This window comes from Neltuma alba, unplaced genomic scaffold (assembly GCF_004799145.2).
Source record: "Neltuma alba isolate B1F8T4 unplaced genomic scaffold, ASM479914v2 tig00011005_pilon, whole genome shotgun sequence".
NCBI lineage: Eukaryota > Viridiplantae > Streptophyta > Magnoliopsida > Fabales > Fabaceae > Neltuma > Neltuma alba.
In genome coordinates, this window is record NW_021635759.1 from 40,437 (window position 1) to 67,570 (window position 27,134).

The 27,134-nt window shown below is 32.9% G+C and overlaps 4 protein-coding genes and 1 long non-coding RNA gene across 5 annotated transcripts; 2 read left to right on the forward strand and 3 right to left on the reverse strand.

The window, feature by feature from the left end:
• Positions 1-1,779: 1,779 nt before the first annotated feature.
• On the reverse strand, positions 1,780-3,372 carry LOC114760621 (uncharacterized). Its single transcript, XR_003742068.1, has 2 exons — positions 3,220-3,372; positions 1,780-2,833 (listed from the first exon to the last, which is right to left on the reverse strand). It is a non-coding gene; the product is annotated as an uncharacterized LOC114760621 (long non-coding RNA).
• A 9-nt stretch (positions 3,373-3,381) lies between these two features.
• Positions 3,382-8,193, reverse strand: LOC114760615 (pentatricopeptide repeat-containing protein At3g09040, mitochondrial-like). The gene is made up of 2 exons (XM_028949889.1): positions 8,120-8,193; positions 3,382-7,096 (listed from the first exon to the last, which is right to left on the reverse strand). The coding sequence occupies exon 2, from the start codon at positions 7,071-7,073 to the stop codon at positions 3,996-3,998; it is 3,078 nt and encodes a 1,025-aa protein (XP_028805722.1). The 5' UTR covers positions 7,074-7,096; positions 8,120-8,193; the 3' UTR covers positions 3,382-3,995.
• A 1,127-nt stretch (positions 8,194-9,320) lies between these two features.
• On the forward strand, positions 9,321-11,153 carry LOC114760618 (NAD(P)H-quinone oxidoreductase subunit T, chloroplastic-like). The gene is made up of 2 exons (XM_028949891.1): positions 9,321-9,747; positions 10,565-11,153. The coding sequence occupies exons 1-2, from the start codon at positions 9,434-9,436 to the stop codon at positions 10,986-10,988; spliced, it is 738 nt and encodes a 245-aa protein (XP_028805724.1). The 5' UTR covers positions 9,321-9,433; the 3' UTR covers positions 10,989-11,153.
• A 1,101-nt stretch (positions 11,154-12,254) lies between these two features.
• Positions 12,255-13,230, reverse strand: LOC114760619 (extensin-like). The gene has a single exon (XM_028949892.1). It carries the CDS (start codon positions 13,206-13,208, stop codon positions 12,477-12,479), a length of 732 nt encoding a protein of 243 aa, XP_028805725.1. The 5' UTR covers positions 13,209-13,230; the 3' UTR covers positions 12,255-12,476.
• Positions 13,231-20,424: 7,194 nt separating this feature from the next.
• LOC114760624 (uncharacterized) lies at positions 20,425-21,318 on the forward strand. Its single transcript, XM_028949897.1, has 2 exons — positions 20,425-20,469; positions 20,635-21,318. Exons 1-2 carry the CDS (start codon positions 20,425-20,427, stop codon positions 21,316-21,318), a joined length of 729 nt encoding a protein of 242 aa, XP_028805730.1.
• Positions 21,319-27,134: the final 5,816 nt, after the last annotated feature.

A 27,134-nucleotide genomic window follows, 5' to 3' on the forward strand; every position in this document is an offset into this window, starting at 1 on the left:
TTTTAGAAAAGACAATACATACTTATTATAAATAACTAGCTTAATTTTTTTCTTAATCTCTTCAAATTAGTCAACTAGCTCTTATAATTAGAATTAAAGATACTCTTCCGGTCCTTAATATAAAACCCAATTCTTGAGTTGGTTTTGGTCCTAAATATGAGACCCATTTCTCATATTTATCAATTTTCTCTAAATTACCCCTATGGATATTCCTTCAACCATAATCTAGTAGAAGAGGGAGATGAGGTATTAAGAAAGATGATTATGGTGTTTTAAGAAAAATGTCACTTTTCTTATAATTAATTAACTTACCTAATTTTTTTAATCTAATCAAATTAGTTAAATAGGTCTTATATTAAGAACTGGAGGAGTAATATTATGTACAGTTTAATGAAACAGTTTGTAAGTAATGCCACTTGCTATAAATTTACATTTGATATAAGAGTGAAGCGTCGAAAAATGCAATCATGCCACGTTGCGGTGCTTGCTCATGTCAAGAATGTAGATATATATTGATACTTCCTCTTATTCTAAATGTAACTGCTTAAGAAAATTATTTAAATTAATTATTGATAATAAATTTGTATTAATTTTGTTAAAATACCTTTTCTTAATAATGTGCACAAGAAACTACTCCTATTTATGAAAGCCACTATTTAGTAGAGCCGTCAAATGGGCCAAGTCTATTGGGCCAGCTTTTTTAAGTGGAGGGCCAAGTTTGTATTTTAAATGGTTTAAAAAGAAATTGAACTTAAAGGGCTAGCCCTATAAGGCTCAAAAATAAAAAAAGCCAACTCTTTAGGGCTAAAGGCTAGCCCTTTTAAACCCGCCTATTTTTTATTATTATTATTAATATATTTATAAAGTTATGGATTAGTCTTTTATAAATAAGTTTAAATTAGAAAAATATTTAGAAGAACCAACACTCAAGCCAAATAATTGAAAAGAATTAGATATCTTGGACTTGTGGAAGAACAATTAAAATCAATTTTCAATTCTTTTAAGAATGGTAGCTGATATTCTTAACATTCTAATCACCACAATAGTTAGTAAATCTTCATTTACCATCGATTTACATATCTTAACAAAGTGTAAAATTTTTCTTATTCAAATAAATGTTCAGGCTCTTATTTGTACTTATAACTACTGTATAGTTTTATTTTAGATAAGATAAATGAAGACAAAAACCTTAATATTTTTATCACTGAAGAAGAGCTCACTTGTAGCAAAGAAAAATCAAATATTGCTGATCTTAATGATACTGATAAAGATGAAGATAAAGATAATAATGATGTTAATATTGTGAATCTTTAACTATTAGGTTTTTATGTTTCTGTTTTTCGTGTTTTGTTAGATTTTGTTTTTTTTTATTTTGGACAATAGTTTATTAGCATTTAATTTTTTTTCTATACACCATTAGTTTGTTTTACATATATTTATAATTTGAATAAAAAATCTTAGAAGTTTTGTTATTTTATTTTTAATTTTAAAATAATTTAAAAAAATTTAAATTTTAACAAATAACATAAAAAGGCCAGCCTTTTTAAGTTTTGAGCCCTTATGTCCAAGGGCCGAACTTTAATAATTAGATAATTTTAAGGTATGTTGTCTTTAAAGGACCAACCCTTTTAAGCCCTGACATTTTAACGGCTAGCTTTTTAGGACCGGGCTGGTCCTTATTGACAGCTCTAGTATTTAGTATGAGCAATCAATAGAGATAGTTTTAAAAAAAATTTATAAATTTAAAATACAAAATAAATTGATGTCTTGCATTTAAAATTAAAACAAATTCCAACTAGTTTTTACATTTAAGATAAGCGGGATTATCTTATAAACAAGTTACATGTCAAATTAGAAACCAGGAGCATATTTCGAAAGACTAGTGTTTCAAATAACTTGAGTGCACTTTAACCACTAGCTTTAAACCCCGATCCGTTAGTAAGAGTCACAGCAATACCACCTTAAAACGTGAACACTTCCAGACAGAAGATTGACCATTTATGTGGCCTGCAGCTTCCAAGTCAACCAGCCAAGCATTACTGTCGTGAATTTTCTGAGTTTAGAGCCAATGATGGATCACATATGGTAGCAACCAGAATAGATGCATTATTGCCTTATGTTGGCTAGTGCAATTGATTGCCAACCAATTTGTGAAGCATTTCTTATGGACTTTATTTGCACAGTGCTGCTGCCTAGCAGACACACGCACACGTGTATGCTATAGCACCATTTTTAAGCTATTGATTACTGAACTTATGCATCTCCGCTTGTGGTTTCTCCTCGGAATTTGCTAGCCTCCCATGATATTTCAGAATCTGTCTTTAGTGTGCCAAATATATGACAAGGGTCAGACCATGGTCTATACCAGGTTTCCTTAACATATACTCACTGATTTATGGTGCTTAGACTACCAATGTTGAGGCTTTCAGACTCTTCCTGCCTGCTTTCTTCTCTCTCAACTTCAAATACTTCCTCAAGGGATGACAATGGATCCGGGCTCGTCAGCCGCCTTCCAAACTCTTAAAAGACTGGCTTGAGGCCTACAAAAATTTTGCAGAATTTCTTCTGTTCCTTAGCATGCTATCATATATAGGTTATGTGTTGGAGACGACCATCGATGGCTCTCATCAAATTGTAGCCAAAGTTCTCTGATCTTGATGCATGCATAAACTCATCAATGCTTGGCGGGGTGGCACTTCCGGTAAAATAGTCAACTTTCCTTTGCCAAAAATAAACAACATCATACTGGATGACCCTCTTAGAATCAAATATTCATGCCCATATGGTCATTTGCAAACAAGTGCTGTGTTTTCTTAAGAAAATAAGGTTCAACCTGCAAGGGCAAATGATACAGAATCAATGCATACTAGTCGGAATGGGGAAACCAAACAAAATCATTGTGTGTTTCAAAAGTCAGTTCATTCAGTTGTCCAAAATCCAAATCACACTCTCTCAATTTATAGGTTTATTTCTTGCAGCTTTGTCAATTGATAACTGTTCTCAATACAGAAACATCAACAGCTTCAGCCCACGCAGATAGTAAGAACACACATAAATCATGAAACATTTAAACACTGTCAATATCCAATGGCAAGAAATGGATGGACAATTGTTGGATGAAATAAAATGTAGATTTGCTTGCTTTCCAATAAGAACCAGCGTGTGTGCTTTTTTTGGGGGGGGGGGGAGTGACGGAGGGAAGGAAGTAAGACCGCCTACCAAGAACATTGATAATGTATAGACAAGCAAAACAATAAAATCCCTTTGATCATCTGCGCTAGAAAAAGAAAACACAGGTCATTGCAGTTAAATAAGTTAAAAAGGCATTACAGTCCTTAGAAATCACTTTAGTCAATAAATCAGATCATCTCACTGTGCTCTGGATTCAGTCTAATCAGCAAAATACTTGAAGTAGTGATTAGGTGCATCAATATGGGTGAGGTTTTATGAGCACACTTCAAGCATCTCCTTAGATTATTTCCTGCCCAAAAAAATTCAGCCTCCAAGAGTATTTATGTACAAAAATTTGAGCAAATCATATCTTTTGAATCCTGTAGTTAACTATTGTGCTTTAAGCTACAATATCTTGGAAGTTTCTAGTGCCACAGATGTTAATATAAAAATTAATGAACCATATGAAAGCACTTCAAAGTCTTCTAAAGTCGTTAAACCAGAAAATAAGTTTTTCCATTATATAATAACATCGTGACACAAAACAACCAGAAAACAAGAAAACAGTTAATTAAGCATTGGAAGAAACAAGTAGAATTGCCACCACTCAATAAATGTATCATGTTCAACTTAACAAAATTTTTCCCTATTAGCATCTAAAATTCCTAAGAAATGTAAAATTAAAAATAATTAATAAAAAAAGGGAAAAGAGGAGTTGCACATATCTTATCTCTCTCTGTGTCCCTTACAGCAAAAGATGCAAAATCATGTTCAGTCAGGCAGCAAACTAGAGTCAACTGCAGAACTTCAACTATTTCAAATGACTAAATTTGAGAAACCTGAAAAGCTCCACCTTCCTGAAATCTATCCTCTTTCATTAGTGCCGTAAGATGCTTCAAAGTTTCATAGATTTCATCTGAACTAAAATGTGATTTATCACCAGCAACAAATATGTTTGTGTTTTGCCCCACTACAATCCAGCTAAATCCCGGCATCTTTTGGACTTCTTTCTCTATCATTGTTTTCCTCAAAGACCTTGCTTGTTTCCAATGTCCTGATGCCGCATATATATTAGCAAGCAGTACATAAGGAGCGGAATTTTGAGGCTCTAACTTAATGAGGTTCTCAGCTGCCTGTTGCCCCCTTTTCTCATCTCCGTGTATACAGCAAGCGCCTAACAGTGAGGCCCAAATCCTAGCATTGGATTCAACATCTAGTTTTTCAATGAACTCCTCTGCTTCTTTAAGAAAACCCCATCTACCAAGAAGATCAACCATGCAGGCATAGTGATCTACTCTGGGCTGAATACCATATTGATTGATCATCATATCAAAAATTTGGCGGCCTTCAGGAACCCAACCTGCATGACTGCATGCAGTAAGCACCCCAAGGAATGTGACATCATCTGGCATAACACTTGATTGTGTCATCTCATTGAATATGTTAAGGGCATTTCCTGCAAACCCGTTCTTGGCAAATCCAACAATCATTGAGTTCCAAGAAATAACATTATTTTTAGAATTCATTTCTTTGAAAACTTTCTCAGAACTTCTTACGTCTCCACATTTAGCATACATGTCTACTAGAGCACCGCTAGTTAACTCATCTGAGTCAAAACCAGTGTGGAAAATTAGAGAATGTATCTTTTCCCCATCTTGTAATGAAGATAAGAGAGCACAAGCTCGAAGAACACTAACAAATGTGGCTTGGTCAGGTAAAATGCTGTTCTCACGCATTTTCCAGAACAAGGTCAGGGCCTCTTCACTGCAATCGTTTTGTGTGTGTCCAGAAATTAAAGCTGTCCATAATACCCTGCTTTTGAGATTGAAAAACTCCAAGAAAAGAACATTTGCATCTGCAATTCTTTGAGATTCCGTATACATGCCCAACAAAGAGACGCCTAACAATTCACTACGGCACAAAAGACCCCTCTTTAAGATGACACCATGGAGCTGCATGCCTAACGTTATATTTTGCGGCCTACAAGCATCTATAAGGCTTGCGAATGTAACTTCAGATGGCTCCAGTCCCATGATTAGCATCTTATGCAGAAGATTAAAAGCTTCTTTGGTATTGTTATGAACATACCCTGCAATCAGAGCATTTAAGGAGACAACATTCCACTCTGGCATGCAAGAAAATACTTTTTGTGCATCTCCAATGGCCCCACACTTAGAATACATGTCAATAAGAGCACTTCCAGCACAAAGTCTTCTTTCCAAACCTAACTTAACTGACAGACAATGGACTTGCAGTCCTCCTTCCAGGACCTTAACATTTCCACAAGCACTGAGTATGCTAGTCAAAGACACCTCATCAGCCACAATACCATGGCCAATCATTCTCTGAAACAAGTTGAAAGCCTCAGTCTCATCTTCTTGCTGCACATATCCAACAATAATTGCATTCCAAGATATATTATCTCGATTTGGCATGAGGTCAAATAGCTTTCTAGCATCCTTCAAAGTCCCAGCTTTAGCATACATATCTATCAATGCATTATTCACAAATAAATTAGATGTAAATCTTTTCTTGACAATAATAGAATGCAATTGGCGACCCATTTCTTGGTATTTTAGGCAACTACATGAGCTCAAAATGCTGGTGTATGTAAATTCATCCAAGCCCATACCACATCTCACCATGCAGAAGAACAAGTCCATAACCTCGTCAACATAATTATTCTGTGCATAGACTCCAAGCATCGCATTCCATATGACAATGTTTTTTTCATCTATTACATCAAAGACTAGCTTTGCAGCATCCAACATGAAACACTTACCATACATATTGATCAGAGAACTTCCTACATATATATTGTTATCCAAACCTTGTTTGATTGCCTCCGCGTGAACTAACAAGCCATAATCCAGAGCCTCTAAACAGGCAATTGAGCGCAAAACACTCCCCAGAGTGGATCTTGAGGATTTTATGCCAGCCTTCCTCATTTCAAGGAAATAGGTGATAGCCTCCTCATTACGACCTCTGCGGGCATGACCTGAAATCATTACATTCCATGCTACAACATTGCGAGTGGGCATCTGCATAAACAATTCACATGCATCTTTCACCCTTCCTAAGCTCAAGTATGCATTCATAATGGTTATGCGCACAACTAGGTCTGGATAAAAACCAGATTTTTGCATTTTCTCAAACATTTTTATGGCCTCCTCCAGTAAACCGCCTTGAATGTAACCAGATATTATTGCAGTCCAAGAAACAATGTCTAAATTCAAAGCCCCATCAAATACCTTTTGAGCATCTCTTATGCAGTTGCATTTGGCATACATATCAATAAGAGAACCCTGACAAAAAGAAAATGATGCAAAACCTCTCTTGATTACCCAACAATGAAAAAATCTGCCATATTCAACATTCTTCAGTTTAGCACATACAGACAGAGCAATAGCACAAGTGAATTCATTAGGCAATTGGCCATAATCTCTTAGAGACCCAATACACTGAAGAACCCTCTCCAGCAACCCATTTTTGGAGTACATAACAAGAAGTGAATTCCAAGCCAACAAATCCTTATTATCCAGCTGAGCAAACACATTCTCAGCAAAGCCCAAATTGCCACATTTAGCATAGAGATCAACAATGGCATTTCCAAGTAACCCTTTTGACCCAATTCCATTTTTAATGCCATGGGCATGAATGATTTTACTAATTCTTGAGATCCCTGATCGTCTCTCAGAAATTTCATCAAAAAGATAGTGATGCTTGATTTGCCTGCATTGCTGTAAGCAAGACTGCAGCAGATGACCATATAGATGATGCTCTTCTAAGTTCCGATTATGTGGAATAGTTGAATATTGAAGAATAGAAGTTAGGTAGTAATGGCATAATAGAGAGTTTGGCACGCCAAAAGATCTGAAGGAACATTGAAGTTTAACGTGCATTGACTGAGCAACAATCCCTAACCCTGTCTCATGGTAAGAGGGAAAATCGGAATTAGTTTCAACAGCCTGATTTAATTATCAGCATCTAACAAGATATGAGTACAAATAATGTAACTTGAATGAAACAATTACCGCTTTGGGCATAACAGAAGCAGGTTAAGTGCAGCACTAATCTCTACCTCGTCAGACAGTGCAATTTATAGTTTTTCTTGTTTGTAAAACTAATTTTCTACGAAAAATATTTTTACAAAAATAAAATATTCTGTCATATGAATAACAGATGAGAAGTATCGTTTTCAACACTACAAACAAATTCTTCATTAAATTGTCATATACAAAGATTTTTGTTAAAAAAAAAAAAATCTTGTTTATAACTTAATAAATATTTTTTTTCCTCAAACTGTATGGCAAACTCAAAACACTTTATAAGAAGTTTTATCAACAAGAATCAATAATTATATTGTTCTTCCACGCAAACTCAATTAGGGGCGCCAAGCCTTATCAAAAAAACCCAAGACTATTCAGCAAGAAACCCAAACCTAAACCCAAAAAAAATCTCAAAATTAAAGCAATGCAATATTACAATTCCATTGAATTTTTCATGCAATTCCCGTATGAATCAATTAATGCATTGCCCAAAAGAGAATATTAAACAAAACTCCCAACGTGTCATCCTGGACCAGGATCCCCTTAGTACTTCAGGGAATCCAGATCCTAGAAGCAACAAATTAAACCAATCCTAACCATATGGCCAAAAAGAAGAGGACACCCGCAAATTAATATCAAATTGCCTAAGCAATAACAGACTTTTAGCAATTACAGCAGCAGAGTTGGTCAAATTAAATACCGTAACACAAAAAATAAGTAGAAACCAAAGACCTAATATGAATGCATTTCACAAATCTGTTAATCGGGAGTAAATCGCCCGGATAACCCGCATACTAGCATTGGACCATTCATTGGTCTAAACAAGGGGAAAAGGAGAAAATTTGGAAGACGAGAAGAACACAAATCAAATAGAGAGGAACAAAACCGAAATGCCTTACTTGCAATGGACAAAAATGCATCCTTCCCTTATGCATACTGTTACAACCGAAGGGAATAAACTGATTCTGCTGCAAGGAAGTTGCTTAAAGTCTTGGAATCAGAATCCGCTAAATAAAGAAGTAACGAGACGAACCGATAGAAGAACTCAACGAAGCCGTGGATGGTCGACGGGCATTCTTCGTAATGGAGCTGGTGGCATCATCAGTATTGAGTATGGACATTATTGCGCCGTCGAGGTCACCGCCGTTTCGCTGAAGTCTCTTTGAGTAACGCCAAGCCCAACAGAACGACGCCGTACGTGGCCCCAAGCATAATATTTTCCTACCCCAGAAATAACGGCGTCGTACACAAACGGCGCTTCAGCCGCCGTCCATCTTTCCGCATTTGTGCTATAACTTAACATATTTTTTAAAATCTAAAAAATTAAAATTTATTAATATAAACTTTAAAAATCCAATAACATGCACCCACATTTAATCTGGAGAAAAAAGCAAAATTAGTAACAAAATTAATAACATGCCATATAATCAGGACAAAAAAATATTTTTCTCTCTTATAAATAGAATCAAAGGGGTATTAATTTGAGATGATTCATCCTGCTTATAGTGGCCTGATGAACTTCATGCGGGTATTGTAGGCTCGCCAAAAAAATTTCAGTTTGGCACATAACCAAAGATATAATAGACATAATTGGGGAAATTACACACTATAATCTTAAGTTATTTTCCTGGCAACAAAAACGGATCTTAAGTATTTTTATCTTTGCACAAGTATTTTTCAAGCAAGGGAGTTTAACTCTGATATTTAATAGTATTAGAGTTAGTTTAGTATTCAGTTTGATTTTAAATATAAGATCTTAATTCATTTTATCTATTATATTTACATTTTTTTTAAGGTAATCTTTACAGTAGTTGCACATCATAAAAATTTTATTAAATGATAGTTCTAAATAATAAATATAATTAGTAAAAAAGTTTAAAAAAGACGATATCTATTTATTATAAATAATTAATTTAACTAATTTTTTAATTATATTTAAATTAATTTTTATATTAAAGGCCGGATGTTGTATTTCATTATTTCTTGATGCTGGCAAACTTTGGGGGAAAACAAACAAACCAAAACATACACATTGTAATGTAAAGCGTCCTGTCCAAATGGGTTGTTCATTCGAAAGAGGCCAATTTCCTCCTCAGAAATGATGTGAACCACAGAAACCCTAACCAGATGAACGACATGAACTCCGTCATATTTGAGAACCACACCATTCCTTCTTTCTCTTTTGTCTCTACTCTTCCTTCCTCCCTCCTTCCATGGCTTCCGTAGCAGCTACACAGTTTCTATTACACAACGCTCTCTCACGAAGTCACCGATCGACCAGATTCTTCGGCCTCCAAAGCCCCACTTCTAGGGCTCTGGTTCTTCGAATTCGTGCCTCTCAGACTTCAGAGGGGCCTCGCAGGAGCCAGAAAGCACCCCCTGGAGTTGACACAAGGATCCATTGGGACAACGAAGATGAGGGTTGGCTCGGAGGCTCCACTAGTAATAGTAAACAATCCAAGCCAGAGGATGTGCTGGGCCAAAATTTTGCTGATTTGATTTCTGATTTTTCTGGCTCTCATTACGAGTAAGCGCTTGCTTTGACTCTGAAATGTTATTTTTGGCTAAAAATTACAAGGACTATGCCAATGCAAAAATATTCAGACCGTAGCAATCATACCATGTAACAGGACAAACACCTCAAAGATAGACCCTTTTTAGATTTTAATTTGAGTGAAATATAATAGGAACGTCAGATGGTATTGGATATGGATGGTTTCAATTTAAAACTGTTTTTGACGCTGGATATGAGAAATTGGATTATGCACAGTGTTATTATCAATGTGTGAACAGAGCAAGGTGGGGGGAAAAAAGAACAGAGCACATGTTCAACTTTGGTCCTTGAAAGATGAGAATTACTTGTGATGGTGAAGTTTTTGAATTTGTTTCTTTAAGCCAATTGGTTCAGTCTTGAATTTGCTATCTTTTAGTGGTCAGCACTCTGTTATTTTCCAGCAATATCTGGTATTCTGATATTATTTTCCTAATGCATTTAACACTATGATGTTTTATCTTGAGGCATGCACCCGTAATGTTATAAATAAGACTATAGTACTCGATGTGTCATAAATAAAATTGGGGTACTTGATGCAACTGGAAAATAACATAAGGGTGCTAGAAGCTAATATATCCTATTTTAGTCCTTTTGTTTGATCAGTTTGTATATTTACTTTATTTTGAGGACTAACTCAATAATGCATGTATATAAGGTGCAAATTTTGAAGTACCAATTCATGGAGAAGAACAAATATAGGGAAAGAGCTTAAGGACATATATTATTCGGGGAGTAAGTTGAAAATAATTGTGGGATTCGTGACAAACTGATTCATATTGAAAATATGCAGATTTTTAGGAGTCTCAGCAGAAGCTGATATAGAAGAGATTAAAGCAGCTTACAGGAGATTATCAAAGGAATACCACCCAGACACAACCTCACTCCCTCTGAAAACTGCCTCAGACAAATTCATGAAGTTGAGAGAAGTTTACAATGTCCTGAGCAATGAAGAGAGGCGGAAATTTTATGACTGGACGCTTCTCCAAGAGGCGGCGAGCCGGCAATCGGAGAAGATGAAGATGAGATTGGAGGATCCTCGTGAGCAAGAGTTGAAGAGCTGGGAATCTGTTCCAGACATGGTTGATAGGCTTGGAGGAAGGAACATGAAGCTCAGTGATCAAGCAGCGACTGCTCTCACTGTTGATGTTTTCATCATTATTTTTGCCATTTGCTGCATCATTTATGTAATATACTTCAAAGAACCATATTACTAGATTGTTAATATCAAAATTGGTTAACTAAAATCTATAAGTAGAAGCTGAATATAGCATCTTAGCCCTGTAGACAATATTGTATCACAAATTCTTATATCATAAAATGTACATTTGATGCAGTAAAAGTTGAATATACATGTATAAGATCCCAGTATAGGATTAAAATATCACTTATGGTTATTAGTCGTCTAAATTTATTTTAACTGTGTATATTATAAGTTCTAAATCTTGTTTTTAATTGAAATATCACTTTTTTTAAAGTTTGGAATTCAACATTTGTTTTAGTTTTATACTCTATTTCTTTTGATATTATATATATAACAAATTGGAAAAAACACGATTCAAAATATCTATATTTAATGTAAAATAACTATTTTAAATAAGGTTAACTTCTAAGGGTCGCACTCTTCACACCAATTTCCTTTTAATCAATGTAAAATATAAGGGTAAAAACTAAAAAGTATTTGTATTATCTCCAGTTTTAAATATAAAAGCTTGTTTGATTGTAAATATAATATTTTAATATGTTTTGTTTCTAATATTTATTTATTTTAATAGTCCTCATAACGACTATAGATATTGAAGGGCAAAATTATTTTAAAAAAAATTTATTTATTATAAATAATTAATTTAATTAACTTTTTAATATTCATAGACTAATTATTTAATTTTTATATTAATAACCACAGTAGAAAAAGTTAGGTAATAGCCAGCCCTGTTCATTGGCCATGACCGGCTTCTTTTCTTTTTCTTTTTCTTGTTTGCCCCTTTTTATTTGCGTTTTTTGGAACTTTCTTGATTGGCTGCTGGGGACTGTCCAAAAAAATACTTCTCCGGAGCGATTTTACAACTAGTTTAAAGAATGTTTGACTCTTTTGCCCCTATCTGGTCTGATTTTGGAAATAGTTTGAGAGCCATCTTTACTAGGTTTAGAAAGTCATTTTATTACTAGCAAGTGATTAATCGCTAATTAGCTGTATTTATATTTTCTTGCTTGGAGCTTGTACGTGAACCATATTATATCATAACTGGAATAGGCTCAAGTTTTTTTTTATTTAATAATATTAAAAAAAAAAAGTGATCGGTCTCTAAAAACATTTTGGTTTTGATTAGCATTGTTTTGGAAAAAGCCGATTATTTATATTACAAATTTTAATTTTTGGGATCCTGAATCTTACTGAGAAGGGACGATGTACAATTAAAGGAAATAATAAAACAAATAAAACCTCAACTAACTCCATCAAATTATAAAATTTGACATAGAAATATATCAAGATATCACACTCTTCTATATTATTCACCTGATGACAAATGGTATCGCATACAAATCACAAGAAGGAATACACTATGAGATATGCATTTTATTTTGAACCCTATCATCCATGAAAGTATCGAATACAGACAGAAATAATGGATATATATAAAAGTATCATTGAAACAATTCAAATTAGATTAAGAACAATCTTCGTAAACCTTATGAAATGGTGACTAGTAGCCATGAGAGGGAGGAGGGGGTGATTTATAGTAGTAACGTGGAGAAGAAGGAGGAGATGATGGAGGAGGTGGAGACTTGTAGATGTATGGCGGAGGTGGGGAGGGAGAAGGAGGAGGCGGAGACTTGTAGTAATATGGAGGAGGTGGAGATGAGGATGGAGGTGGTGGAGACTTGTACACATATAGTGGAGGAGGTGAAGGGGAAGGAGGAGGGGGAGATTTGTAAACATATGGAGGTGGTGGTGATGGAGATGGGGGTGGGGGTGACTTGTACATGTATGGTGGAGGTGGTGAAAGAGATGGTGGAGGTGGAGACTTGTAGTAGTACGGGGGTGGTGGTGATGGAGATGGTGGAGGAGGTGATTTGTACACATATGGTGGAGGTGGTGATGGAGAAGGAGGAGGTGGAGACTTATAGTAATATGGAGGTGGGGACTTGTAATATGGAGGTGGTGGTGAAGGAGACGGAGGAGGAGGCGATTTGTATGTATATGGTGAAGGTGGTGATGGAGATGGAGGAGGTGGTGACTTATAGTAATATGGAGGCGGTGCTGATGGAGAAGGTGGAGGTGGAGACTTGTAGTAATATGGCGGTTGCGGTGAAGGAGCTGGTGGGGGTGGAGAATAAGGGTCATAATCAGCACTAACACTATTGATAGCAACTAGGCAAATTGCCGTTGCCAGTATGATGTGAGGCCATTGCATCGGTCTCATTGAGCTTCCCATGATCTTCTTCTCTCTAGCTATCTCCAACTCTCTCTCTCTAATTTGCTTGATGATCTAACATGGATTATCTAATCCTTTATATAGTTATAGCACTTGACCGTGGCTACCAAGATTTATTATAATTTAATGCATTAATTAATTAATTAATCACCGGCACTAATGCTTCAAAGGTTGAACAAGCCAGTTTCAATATGAAGTAGCTTCCTTGTTATTTCATAGTACTTCTTAAAGTACGGCTAGGAATCTTTAATATAATATCTTGCTAACCAATTTAAAATTTTTTTAAAGAAGCTAAATAAATTATTTCATTATAACTTATGTTTAAATGATTTGTTTAAAATATTTTGTGTATCATTAAATTATATATCCATCAGTTTATAAATCAAGCAAATTAGTTTAAAAAATAATAAAAATAAATATATTAAAGTAATTTATTTAGTTTTATTAATCTTTTTAAATTAGTTAACGGGCTTTCTATTAAGCACGGATGGTAATATTTAAAATTGAGATAATGGTTCTGATTGTGTGAATTATTTCCAAGGATGCGTGCGCTATGTAGACAAAGTCAATGGAAGGAGTTGGTGTGGACAAACGGTAAAAGAGCGTGTGGGAGAATATGTCTTTTGATGTTTTCCTCATAATTTATTAATTCAATTTAAAAGACGTAACCTAATTATTATAATAATCACTCAAGTGGGAAACGGCCATAATAATTTCTAATGTGAAATCCATTCTTCTAGATTTTTTTATTATACTTACTTTCTTCCAAAATTATATATTTATGAATTACTCTATTTTATTAATGGACCCAATATTTCATCCACTTCATATACACAGTCAATTCGATTCGATATATAAAATACAAATCAAAAAATTACCTGAATAAAAAATTTAGTTGAAATTAGCTAAAAATTACCTAAACTGGACTCTCCTGTATACTTTATGTCCTCATATGATATAAGGGGCTGAATCTGGCTAGTTTATCTATCATTTAACATTTTATATTGTTTGAATAAATTAATTTTTCCTTTTATTTTGAAAAATTGCTCAACTGATTATATAGAGAAAATTGTTATAAAATCTCAAATAAAAAATATAATTATTAAAAAATCTCAATAACAATAAAGCAGCATATGATAACAATGTCTAGAATAAAAAATCTCATAGTAATTTTCATGCCGTGTAAAGTGATTCTTTTATTATTAAAATTTTCTTATAATTTTTTTTAAAATCTCATAGTAATTCTTCCTGCTATGTAAAGTGATGTCACTTGGCTAATGAGACGACGTAGTCATCTGGTCCCGGGCATTAATTTTTTTAATTGCTGTTTTGCCATCAGTATAACCGGTTTATCATAGTTGGACATTTTTTAATTTTATTGATGAATTTTTTATTTATTAGATTAATTACCGCTTTCAAATTAAAGTTGCTCGTTTCAATTTTTAATATTCCTGCATGTCATTAAAGATGTGTGTATTTGCAATATGCAAATTTTGAATTTCAATTTTTCCAACAAACTTTTCCTTCTCATATAATGATTTATAACATACAATGATTTCTACAACATTTTCAACATATACATAGTCCAATCCTATTTATAAGTTACTCTTAATATATTTCATAAGATTTAAGAAAAACTTTAAATATTATTAACTCAGCTTTAAAATTTATCAACTTTTCAATTGTATTCTTTTTGTTTTGGCTAATAAACAACTTTACCCCTAATCAATATTTTTACTTTTTCTTAAATTTTTTCTATTAATCGCATATGTTACGTTAAATGATGTTTCTATTAATATGATAATTTTTTTAAAAAATCAACAAATATTTACTATCAATAATAAATAATTTAATTGATTTTATTAATATCCGTAAATAAATTATCAACTTGTGTATTTAAAATCTAACTTCCTTTTATAATTATTAGAGCAAGTCTTGCTTATCGTGGCATGTTCTCTCTATATAATAATTGATGTGAAAACAAAAGCTTGGCGTATATTGTTTAGCCATTACACATATTTCAACTGCTCATATAGCACGTTGTTGCGTTAAAACATTGCTTTTTCAAGTATATTGGGCGTCGGCACCAAACTTTGTCTGACTTTTTTTCACGCGGTGCAGAAAAATTACTCCTTCGATTATTCTTGAATGGGACAATAACTCTTTATTATAAATAAGGATATACTCCTCCGGTCTTTAATATATAACCCAATTGTTGAGTTGGTTTTGGTCCTAAATATAATACTCATTTATCATATTTATTAATTTTCTCTAAACTACTCCTATAGATACTTCTTCAACTATAATCAAGTAAGAGAGAAAGAGAAAAGGTATTAAGAAAAATAATTATGGTGTTTTAGGAAAAATGTGTCATATTTCTTATAATAAATTAACTTATCTAACTTCCTTAATCTAATCAAATTAGTTAAATAGGTCTTATATTAAGGACTGGAGGAGTATTAATGAATCTGTGCAGATAAAAAGGCTAATTAAAATTAGCTAATGCTTGTCAAATTTTAAAATTTTGTCTTTCAAAAAAAAATTCATTGATTATAGTGAACTGTTTAGATTGAATAGGAAATCACTGTCCAATCGGTTATAAACGTTGAGATTGAAAAAAATTTGCAGCGGTTTGATGAGACCCAAATGTAATTTGATTTTGTAGTGGTTATGACGAACCGCTACAAAATCAGACTCTTGTTTTATTAGTAGCGGTTTTCGGCACTAAAGCGCTACTAATATTCCAAACCAATTCTCCCACCATATAAAGCCAACCGTTCACGTCATAATTTAAAAGTATTTGGATGTAAACTAAACCATAATTTTAAAAGTGTTTTTACGGTTTACGAAGTAAATATATAGAGGAGTTTATCTCGTTTTGCAGAAAAACACTTCTTAAAAAAACTTTTAAGCATTCCCAAACACTCCCTTTACAGCGATTGTATGCAAAATAACTGCTGGTGTCATTACACACATGTCATTACCGATCAAAGCATTGCAGATTCGTCACGGTTGGATGCAAAACCGCGACAAACACTCACATTAGTTAAAATTGCGATAAAATAACTGCAACAAAATAAAAACAAATTTTTTTTTTTGTAGCGAGTTGAAAAGAACATTTCTTCCTAAAATGAATTGCATATATCGAGCTAGATAGTTGCAAATTCGAGAGTCTCATTTACAAATAAGGCATTTTAGGTTTCAACTGTAACTCTTAATTTACAATTAGTATTCCTATTTAATTTGCAATTGTTTAGATGGATATTTTATAAACAAGATTTATGGGAATGATATTTTATATAAAGAGGATCTTATACAAGAACAGTAAAAAAATGTCTTATACTCCATCCATTCAACCTTTTCTATAAAACCATATTAGTAACTATAGTTATGAGATTAAGAAAATTAATTAAAATTTGCTATACATAAACAAATTTTACAGATGAGAATATCTTTTTAATATAAGTCACAAGTGTCTTATTGAGTTTTATAAGGAGTTTTTATTAAAGACCAATAAATAAGGTCTTATAAATAAAATTCACCGAAATAGCAAAGATTGGAATTGGAGGGATATCACCTGGAGGGAAAAAAACTTAATGGTCATATTGGAAAGTTCATATTTTATCAAAGCAAAATTCAAATATTATTATCATAATGATGAGGATAAATTAGATACATCAGTGCTTAAGCTGTGAAATTGTTTTGCACCAATTTGACAGTTTATTTAAGGTCTTCGTAAATTTTTTATTTAAAAGAATTACGCTTAACCCTATGATGTTGACAACTTTTTGAAAAATATTAATATTTCCTCTCGTAACTTCTTACTAATAATACCATGTTATTTTTTCAGTTTTTTCTCACTCTTAATTATTAAAAAATAAATGGAAATCGGGACAATTATTTTTTGTAAGATTTTTGCATCTCTAAAATCTGCTTTATTAACCGACCTTCCAAAATAACAAAGAAGGAATCGAATTTTAGATCAGTCTGTGGGTCTGTGCCTCCACTTCCTTTTTGTTTCCACATTTTCTAAACCGTAATCACGGAGTGATTAAATAACAAAAAGGTAAAAATACATTATTCCCTTTCCGTAGTACTTTTGTTTCAACATTAATCATTACAAAATATTCTTCCAATCTTTAATATAAGATCTATTTAACTAATTTTATTATATTAAAAAAGTTAAGTAAATTAGTTGATTATAAAAAATAAGATATATTTTTCTAAAATACCATAATCATCTTCCTTAATATCCTCTCTTTTTCTTTTTTACTTAATTATGATCGAAAGAATATCCATAGGGGTAGTTCAGGAAAAATTGATAAATATGAGAAATATATCTTATATTTTAAACCAAAATCAACTTAATAGTTAGATCTTATATTAAAAATTGAAAGAGTACTGAAATGGCTCGAAATCAGAATAATTAATTTTAGCACAGACTTTCATCATAAATTAATCTCGAATGAGACACGTATTCAATTTATTCTTTTACTTCCTTTTTATTTTCAAATTTTCTAACTGTGATCATAGTGTGTTTAAAAAAAGTCAACTACATCCTAATCTTGTTTTTAATTTGCAAGAACTATATTTGGCCAAAAAAACTTTACAAGAACTATATATATATATATATATATATATATATTATACATCCTAATCTATACATAACCTTTCCCGTAAAAAAAAAAAATCTATACAGAACCCAAAAAAAAAAAAAACCTTGACGAATCTACCTTAAAAAGTGCACAAATAATAATACAATACCCTTCCAAACTTCTTATCAAGTTTTTTCCGGTAAGAAAACGATTTATTTCTTAATTTTGAAAATGCATTACTTTCAGACCATCATAAAAAAAAAATGAGGATATTAAAATGCACCCAACTGCTAGCATGGGATTTATTTGTATATACACTATTATAAGAACTAGTTTGATTTTTATTTTGATACTAAATATATGACTCAAATTTATTTTGTTTTCATATTTATCTATTTTTTTAAAAAATAATCCTTATAATAATAATAATTCTAACTAATACACTTGATTAGCAATAATATTTTTTAAAAAAATAATACATATTTATTATAAATAATTAACGTAACTAATTTTTTTAATTTATTTAAATTAATAAAATAGTTTTTATATTAAAAATCGAAGAAAGTATGAGAATCTCGGAGTATTCCTACACTATTCTGATACCGACGATAAAGATCCCACGCATTCCTGTCTGGAATGTTACTTTTTTTTTTTTCTTTTTTTATATTGTTCTATAAGTAGGTAGGAGTAATGTATAAGCTGACTTGTTTGCTATAAATATATATATGTATATATACTCCCTCCGGTCTTAAATACAAAATTTTTTTTGTAATATAAATTACACTATAAAAGGATCTTATATTTAGGATTGAAAGAATATATGTATGAGCTGACATGAATCATTTTTTTTCCAGCAGAGACATGAGTTATATTTAGGGGGTGTTTGGCAAATGGGGCAAAAGTGATTCTGGGCACCAAACCTTGGTTTAGAAAATAAGATTGCCAAACACCCCTTTTTTTTAAAAAAAACCTTGGTTTCTGCCAAAACCTTGGTTTTGGCCAGCAAAACCAAGGTTTTCGATGAAGCAAAAAATTGTAGCTTCTCATGTGAACTGATCGGTGGAGCTAATAATTGGAGCAGTCAGAAGCTCCAACGGCGACCTTGACCACTCTGCCTCTTCTCCCATTTCACTGAAATACTCTGCCTCTTCTCCCATTCCACCCGTCGCCGACCGACCGAAATACTCTGCCTCTTCTCCTATTCCACCCGTCGTCTTCAACCGAACTTCTGGCCCCAGGTGAGATCGTGTTGAGCTCGTGAATTTCGGCCCTGGTGAGGTGTTTACTGGCTTCGCAACACAAGATCCCGTGCTGAGTTCCCCGATCGATTCGTCCATTCTGATAGCTGCGTTTTTCAGTTCGTCCAGTCGGCGTGTTTTCCATGAGCGAGGCATCCTTACCGGTAAGAAAAATATATTTTACCCCAAGAAAAAAGCATATCTATCGGATCCCATTCCTTTGCCGTCGACGCTGCTGAAATTTCGACCGAACTTCTGGCCACAGGTGAGATGGTTGTGAGCTCGTGAATTTCGGCCTTGGTGAGGTGTTTAGCGGTTTGGCAACAGAAGATCTCGTGCTGGGTTGGCTGATCCATTCTTCCATTTCTGATAGCTGCAGTGTGCATTTCGTCCAGTCAGGTAATTTCTCCCCTTCATTTGTGATCTGATGCAATGAAGTATCAATTTGGCTTCATAAAATAAAAGTGTGTCCAAGCGAGTCCGGTCCCCTTTTTCTTGTTCGTGTTTTCCATGAGGAGGCATCTTCTTCACGCCTTTGAGCTGGACACCGGAAAAAATAAAACAGGGGAGACAGTCGAACGGAAAAATATAAAACAGGACACCGGCGGTAATGGGTAATCGGACTCCACCGAGGAATGGATCAGATAAATGAACGCGCCGTCTCCTTCATGCATTTGCGTTGGTGTTGGGGGCGGCTTATTAGTATTATAAATATGATGGCAAATTTTCCTGATTATTTGAGATTTTGATCTCTATTTCGTTACTTAGCAGGACTTTTTATTTTCACTGATTCTGAAATAAAAGCTGGTACTATAAGAAATGAAATATCTAGGATGGTTATCCTGTGGCAGTGTTTGGTTTTCAGCTGTGTTTATTTCTTGATGATGCTAAATGACCCACAATGTCTCAAAAAGCAAACATGCTAAATGAAGTCATATTTTCGGTCTTGCTTTCATTGTAGCATATGGATTCCTGCTTCTATGGATTTTCCTGCTTCTATGGTTTACATAACAGTATAACACTTTTGGTTGAGTAAGATCCTTTGGTTGAAGTCAAACGGGCCTTGATGATGCCCCTCATACTCAAACTTGTTAAATACTATACTTGTTATATCATATCTCTTGGACTGAATGGCATGTTTTTTGGGTTGAACTTGTGATGACTAAAGTGTTGTAATTGGTCTATAGTATAATGAGTAAACAAACTGGCAAAGCTTCATGGGATATAAGAACCACAAAGGTTTTTATTGACCTGTGCATTGAAGAAGTTGAAAAGGGGGAAGAAAAGAAACTAGCTTGACAAAACCTGCTTGGACAAGTCTTGTGGACAGCTTCACTGCAAAGACTGGGAGAGTCTATACGAGAATCCAATTGAAAAACAAATATGATACCCTGCGAAAGGAGTGGCAGTTATGGGATAGGCTGCTCCGTGAGACGGTTTAGGATGGGATGCCGAAAGGAATACTGTTAGTGCCCCTGATGAATGGTGGGAGAAGAAAATAGTGGTAATGGTTTAACTTTATTTGAGTTTATATTTTCTCACATATTAACGTTTTTTGTATAATGTATTATATTTTTGGTGTTGAATGCGCAGGAAGTTCCTGGCTACGAGAAATTTAGAGAAAGAGGGCTTCAGTTTCAGGCTGAATTGACTCAACTCTTTGGGTCTGTAGCTGCAACTGGACCACAGTCATGGGCACCTTCTTCCATGACACTTCCAAGCGAAGGAGTTCCTGAAGATGATATGGAAGAAGGGTCTGGAGATAGTGATGAACTTTTAGGAGCACCAACTGGCATAAGCGGGGAGTTTAATTCGGTCACATTCAATGACAATAGTGGAGGAAGTGGAGGCAACACTGGGATGAGACAGGAAACCATTCGTGGGGGTAGAAGCACAGGTGGCAGTCGACCTAGTAGCTCATTAGGGGTTAGAAAAAAAGGTGAATCCATGAAGAAGAAACCCACTACCACTATGAAAATAGCAGATGCACTAAGCAAGATAGCTCAAGCAAATGAAAATGACTCTCAGCGTGAACATGAAGAGATTTCAGAAGCACGTGCTAGGAAGGCAGAAGAAGAAGCACGTGCTTATGAGACGTCAATTGCCGGAGTCATGGAGCACCTTAATGAAGTTGATGAAGTTACTGATGATCCTGATCTGTTTGGCCGGTGCACAACACTCCTCATGGATAAGCCAGCTGCAAGGGAGATGTATGTGGCTCTGAAGAACAAGAGGGAAAAACTCCTGATCTTCTTGAAGCATGCAACCAAGGATTGAGACTTCATTTGTGTTGCTTATTATAGTATTTGACTACTTTTTATGTTGCTTAGAAGATGACTGTGATAATTTGTGTATATTTTTAGGAATTATGTAACCAGCACTATTGTATTATGTGACTTTCAAATTCTGTAGGAATTAAAGAACTTATTTTCTTGTTAAATGTTTAGTAGTTTCATATCAGGGTTTCTAAATTTTATGTCTATGTGCACAGGACAAGACAAAAAATGGCTGATGAAATTAAAATTGCGGAAAAGTATCGTAAACGACGGAACAAACGGGTTAATCAAGTTGCAGTAGCGGTTGGTGGATACGCTTCTCTTCATTTGTGTAAAGAGCCCCAGCATACAAGTATTTATACAGGCAAGGCATGGGTAAGGGATGTTTTACAAGGCCATTCCACCCGTTGTTATAATATGTTTAGGATGGAAAGGGAAGTGTTTTTCAGTCTTTGGAATTGCAACTAGAAATGTTGGGATACATGAAATGGTTGCAATGTTTTTAAATACTGTTGGCCATGCGCTTAGTAGTAGGATGCAGCAAGAGAGATTCCAACATTCAGGGGAGACAATTAGTAGACATTTTCATAATGTCTTATTGGCATGCTGTAGACTTGCTATGTCCAATATCAAACCAAAAGATCCAACATTTCAGCATTTGCATACAAAAATACGACCCGGTGGTCGATACTGGCCCTTTTTCAAACATGCTATTGGAGCAATTGATGGAACACATATTTCATGCATTGTTGATGTAACTGAGCAAACAAAATTTATTAACCGAAAAGGAAGAGTGACGCAAAATGTAATGGCGGTTTGTGATTGGGACATGTGCTTCACTTTTGTATTGGCCGGATGGGAAGGTAGTGCACATGATGCTCGTATATTTGACCACGCCCTCACAACTCCTTCCATGAACTTTCCCCATCCGCCTCAAGGTATATTTTAAATTGCTACAATTTAATTTATTTATGCTTAACTATTAGAAAACAAAGTTTATTAACACCAATCATATATTTCATGTAGGCAAATATTATTTGGTCGATGCTGGCTATCCGACACCCATGGGATATCTTGGTCCCTACAGACGTGAACGCTACCATCTCCCTGATTTTCGAAGGTCATCTGCATTTGAAAATGACAATGAGGCGTTCAATTATTTGCACTCAAGTCTACGGAGCACTATTGAAAGAACTTTTGGAGTTTGGAAGAGTAAGTTTGCAATTTTAGAAAACATGCCAAGTTATGACTTTCCAACACAGGTTCAAATTGTTTGTGCAACGATGGCCATACATAACTTCATTAGATCAACATCCATTTCTGATCCTGGTTTCACTCAATTTGAACAAGAAGGTTCTTATGCAGAAGAAAATAATGATGATGATGGAGTTGGATCTTCACATATACCTTCATCAATAGAATCTTCATCTCACATGGCTCGACTTCGTGACTCAATTAGAGATCAAATTGTTCACTATATACGAGAATAGTCATGTCCTTTTTATTTCCTTTTTTCTTTTCAGATAATATAATGTGTTGTTAGAAAAAAAGAGTACTTGGACAAATATATTTCGTTGCAACCTCTATTATGAAGACAATTGATATGAAATTTTTGTGTGTGGTTCTTTAATTCTGTCAAAAAAAAATTATGGGATTTCTTCATCTTTAAAATCTTTAACAAATAATCATATTTTTTTGTTGGCAAAATAAATTTTTTACGAAAAACATATTTAATTATTTTATTAATATATATACGTTTTAATTTTAATTATTTTATTAATATATATTACTTATTAATATATATACATATTTAATTATTTTATTAAATTATTTTGCAAAAAAATATTTATTTATTTTATTAATATATATACGTATTAATTTTTTTATTAATATTTTTTATTTATTTCAAATTAACATATATTATGCAATATATCTTATATGTAATTATCATTTAAGCTTATGTCCTTTTTAGTAATTTTTACATATAAAAAGGCACTTCTGACAATAACTATCCAAACACTCTCACTTTATCAGAATCACTTTTTCAGAAAAGTTATTCTTTCAAAATCTATTCTCTCCAGAATCTATTCTCCAGAAGCTATTCTCCAAACCATGGTTTGAGGTTATCCAAACACCCCCTTAAACTTTACAATTGGCAGAAAGAAAATACTGCATCCAATCCTCAATATAAAAACTACTTAACTAATTTGAGTAGATTAAAAAAATAAATTAGTTTTTTATAATAAATATGTATTATCTTTCCTAAAATCTCCTTGCTAATCAAGTTTATTAGTTAGAACTATCATTATTAGAATGACTATCTAAGAAAAAATTAGATAAATATTAGAGATAAAATAAATTGGGATCTTATATTTAAGATCAAAATAAAAGTTAAAGAAAGTCTTATATTAAAAATAGGTGGCAGTAGTATTTAAATTTTTTTTCTTTAACAAAAGAAAGAATTTTTATTAAAGAAACTACAAGAGTTTACATATCACATTCAAGCTATAATTAACTAACCTATTCCAGCACAGCTCATAGCACTAGATCCACAACCATTACCAGTAGGGAGTACAATGGTAATATTCACAGCATCCTTCTACAAAATCCGAAGTAAATGAGATGGTGCTTTAATAAGCATCCCTGGTAGCCATCCCAATTTTTGCATAGGCTGCCGGGTACTACTCATGTCCTATTTATAGGATAAAGAGAGAATATATTTTTTAGTTCTATTTATATATCACTTCATTAAATTTTATTATGTATGTATTATATTATCCCTCATTTGTTATAGTGTAGATATTTTTTTTTAAATGTGTATATATTAGATAGGGATAAAGTTGGAAAGTTGTTATATTTTAATAAAGAGTTAATACAATTTAAAGTTTTCCTTTATCTGTGTAAAACATGTTGAAAGTGTTTTATAAATAAGACTAAAAGAGTAGTCCGCAGCATTATTTCCATCTCTAGATACTAAAGAGAGTTGAATATGAGGTCTTGCCCTTAGTAGCTGAAGAATATCATAAACAGCATCCTTACATTGCCATTCAATGCTATCAGAGGAACAATTAATCATGGTTTTATATAACTCGACAGTCAGTCTCTAAATTCATCTTCTCACAATCAAACTTGTCACTGTAAAAGAGAGCATCTCTTAATGCAAGGCATTCTTGATTCTATATGAAAGGGGGAAGTTGCTCTCAACTTTTTACAAACACAACCAAGTTGAATACCATTATGATTTCTGCACAGAATACCAATACCAGCTGTTTTGAATTTTGCATTAAAAGTACCATCAAGGTTTATTTTCAAGGAGCCAACAATCGGTGCTTTCCATAAAATCTTCCTTGAAACATTACTGCTATTGCTACTTTGTTTCCGCACAGTATAATTATCTCTTGCAGACCAACCTTCATTTGCTAATAAGTAGTATTCGTATTTAAATTTTACAAGACAAGATAATGAGCATTTAACAAGAGATAGGCAACAATTATTAATATAATTAATTATTATAATCTGTCCCTTTTTCCGAAGACATGCGACGTTTATAGTTGAAACAGAACGGTACGTACTTATTAGAAAATTGATGCACCAATGATCCCATAATTTTTGACAAAAAATGCTTTCGTATTTCTCGTTGATTTGATTCTTACAATTAACTACCAAAAATGAATAATGACCAAAAAAATAAAAACACCATAAATTAAAACGAGGGTTTACAATTATCATAGTTTCCAGATTGTTTGCATGTCTTTGAGGATATTTATAATATATGCATTTTATTTGGACACTCTAAAATTAAATTGAATTTTTTTGATATTACTTTTTTTTTTTACTTCTTTGTATGTTATAACTTTAAAAAAAAAAACCATTATAAGATCTACACTACTATCTAAATTAGATTTAAACTTTACACTTGGCAAAAAAAATTATATCTAATTCTAAATATAAGAACTGGTTGACTAATTTGAGTCGATTAAAAAAAATAAATTAAGTTAGTTATTTATAATAAATAGGTATTATATTTTCTAAATATTCTTGTTAATCGAGTATATTGGTCAAAATTACCATTATTACAAAGACTACTTAAAAAAATAAATTAATATGAAAGACAAAGTGAATTAAAATGTTATATTTAGAACCAAAATAAAAGTAAAACAAACTCTTTTATTAAGGATCGAATGCAGTATTATGTATAGATAACTTTCTTAATGTTTTAAATTTTAAAAAAAAATCCCCTAAACTTTCATACATATACAAATAAATCCCATACTAGTATTTGTATTTATTACTTATATACACATATGTTAAAATTTAAGGAGTTTATATGCATATAACTCAAAACTTGAAAGAGTTATATATACAACAAAAATAAAAGGAAGAGAAAAAAATTGATGGCTAGAATTTACTTATTCATAATTAAAAAAATTAGGTGGTCTTTGTAATTAGATTTTAAAGGTTAAGAGAGTTATTTGTGGTTCAAGGAACATGAGAGTTTTGTGAAAGTTAGACAAAAAACATGTAAACAGTTAATTATTTAATAATTTTTTTGAGCGGGCCTTAATTTAATAAATGTACTTATCAGCTAAGAGAAGCGGTCCAAGTGTTGTGTAATTGTCAGAAATGAAACTATAATAGGACAAGAATAATTCATTGAAAAGAGAAAAATGACGATTAAAGAAAGCAACTTTAAAGGGAATTATTCCCAAGATTTTGCTCTCAATAATATTCTAGAAAAGTTCTTCCTGCCAATTTCAATTAATTATTTTATTATTATTTTTCTAAAGAGCTCCAATGACATCCTTATCCTCTCAAGTTTCAACCTTTCCCAAGATTTCTTTTATTTTTTTAAAAAGTTTCCGCTCGTAGACTGGGCCCATACTCATATTTATATCTCCAATTTCCTTAATTCTACATCGTCACTTACATTCGGAAAATTGCAGTTAAGCCTAGATCAATGGATGGTTGGTGATTATTTAGTTTTTTCTTTCTTTCTTACTGCACCCCTACTTCAACTTTTAGACTATTTTTCAATAATAGTTGTTTCAGTTAGTAATTATTAAAAAATCCGTCATAACTTCTAAGGTCATGACTTCAAATTTCACTACTAATTTAAAGGCTTTATTGATAAGTAATTTGTAAATATTTCTATAAACACTCTCTAAATTTAGAGTTATGTCATAGCTCTAATGACTTCTCAGAACTCAACTTATTTAAACTTCTTTATACCTGAAAAAAAAATTTTCACTATTTATCATAAATCCTACCATATGGTATAGTATGTGAAAAGACCTCTTCTTAATACATAATTATAAAATCACTTTTTAAGATGATAATTATGGTAAAAAAAGAATTGAGTTAGAATGTTAAAATACTACCATAGTTATAAAGAGTTTGTCTTATTTCGAAAATATCCCAAAAGCTCAGGATACATAAAACACCTATAAGTTTAACAACACGTACAACAAGGACTCAGGACACAGTAATCGCTCACAAGTTCAATATAACTATTCATCTCATAAAGATTTAAGGCACAAGAAACACAGAGTGTTTAACCCATCCCACAAGTCATACACATAAGAGTAACACATAAAATAAAATTTTATGGCCTCCAGCCATTCTAACAGCACTCCATCAAATACAGTCATTCAACATTCAAACAAAAAAAAGTATATGTTAACAAAATCATGGGCCATAAGATGGCAATATATATGTAATATTACATGCCCAAACCAAAAGAGGACTACTAGGTTATGCTCGGTTTTGCCTCTGGTTGCTTTCCTTCGCTCCGAGTCAAACTAGATAGCTCTTCTAAAA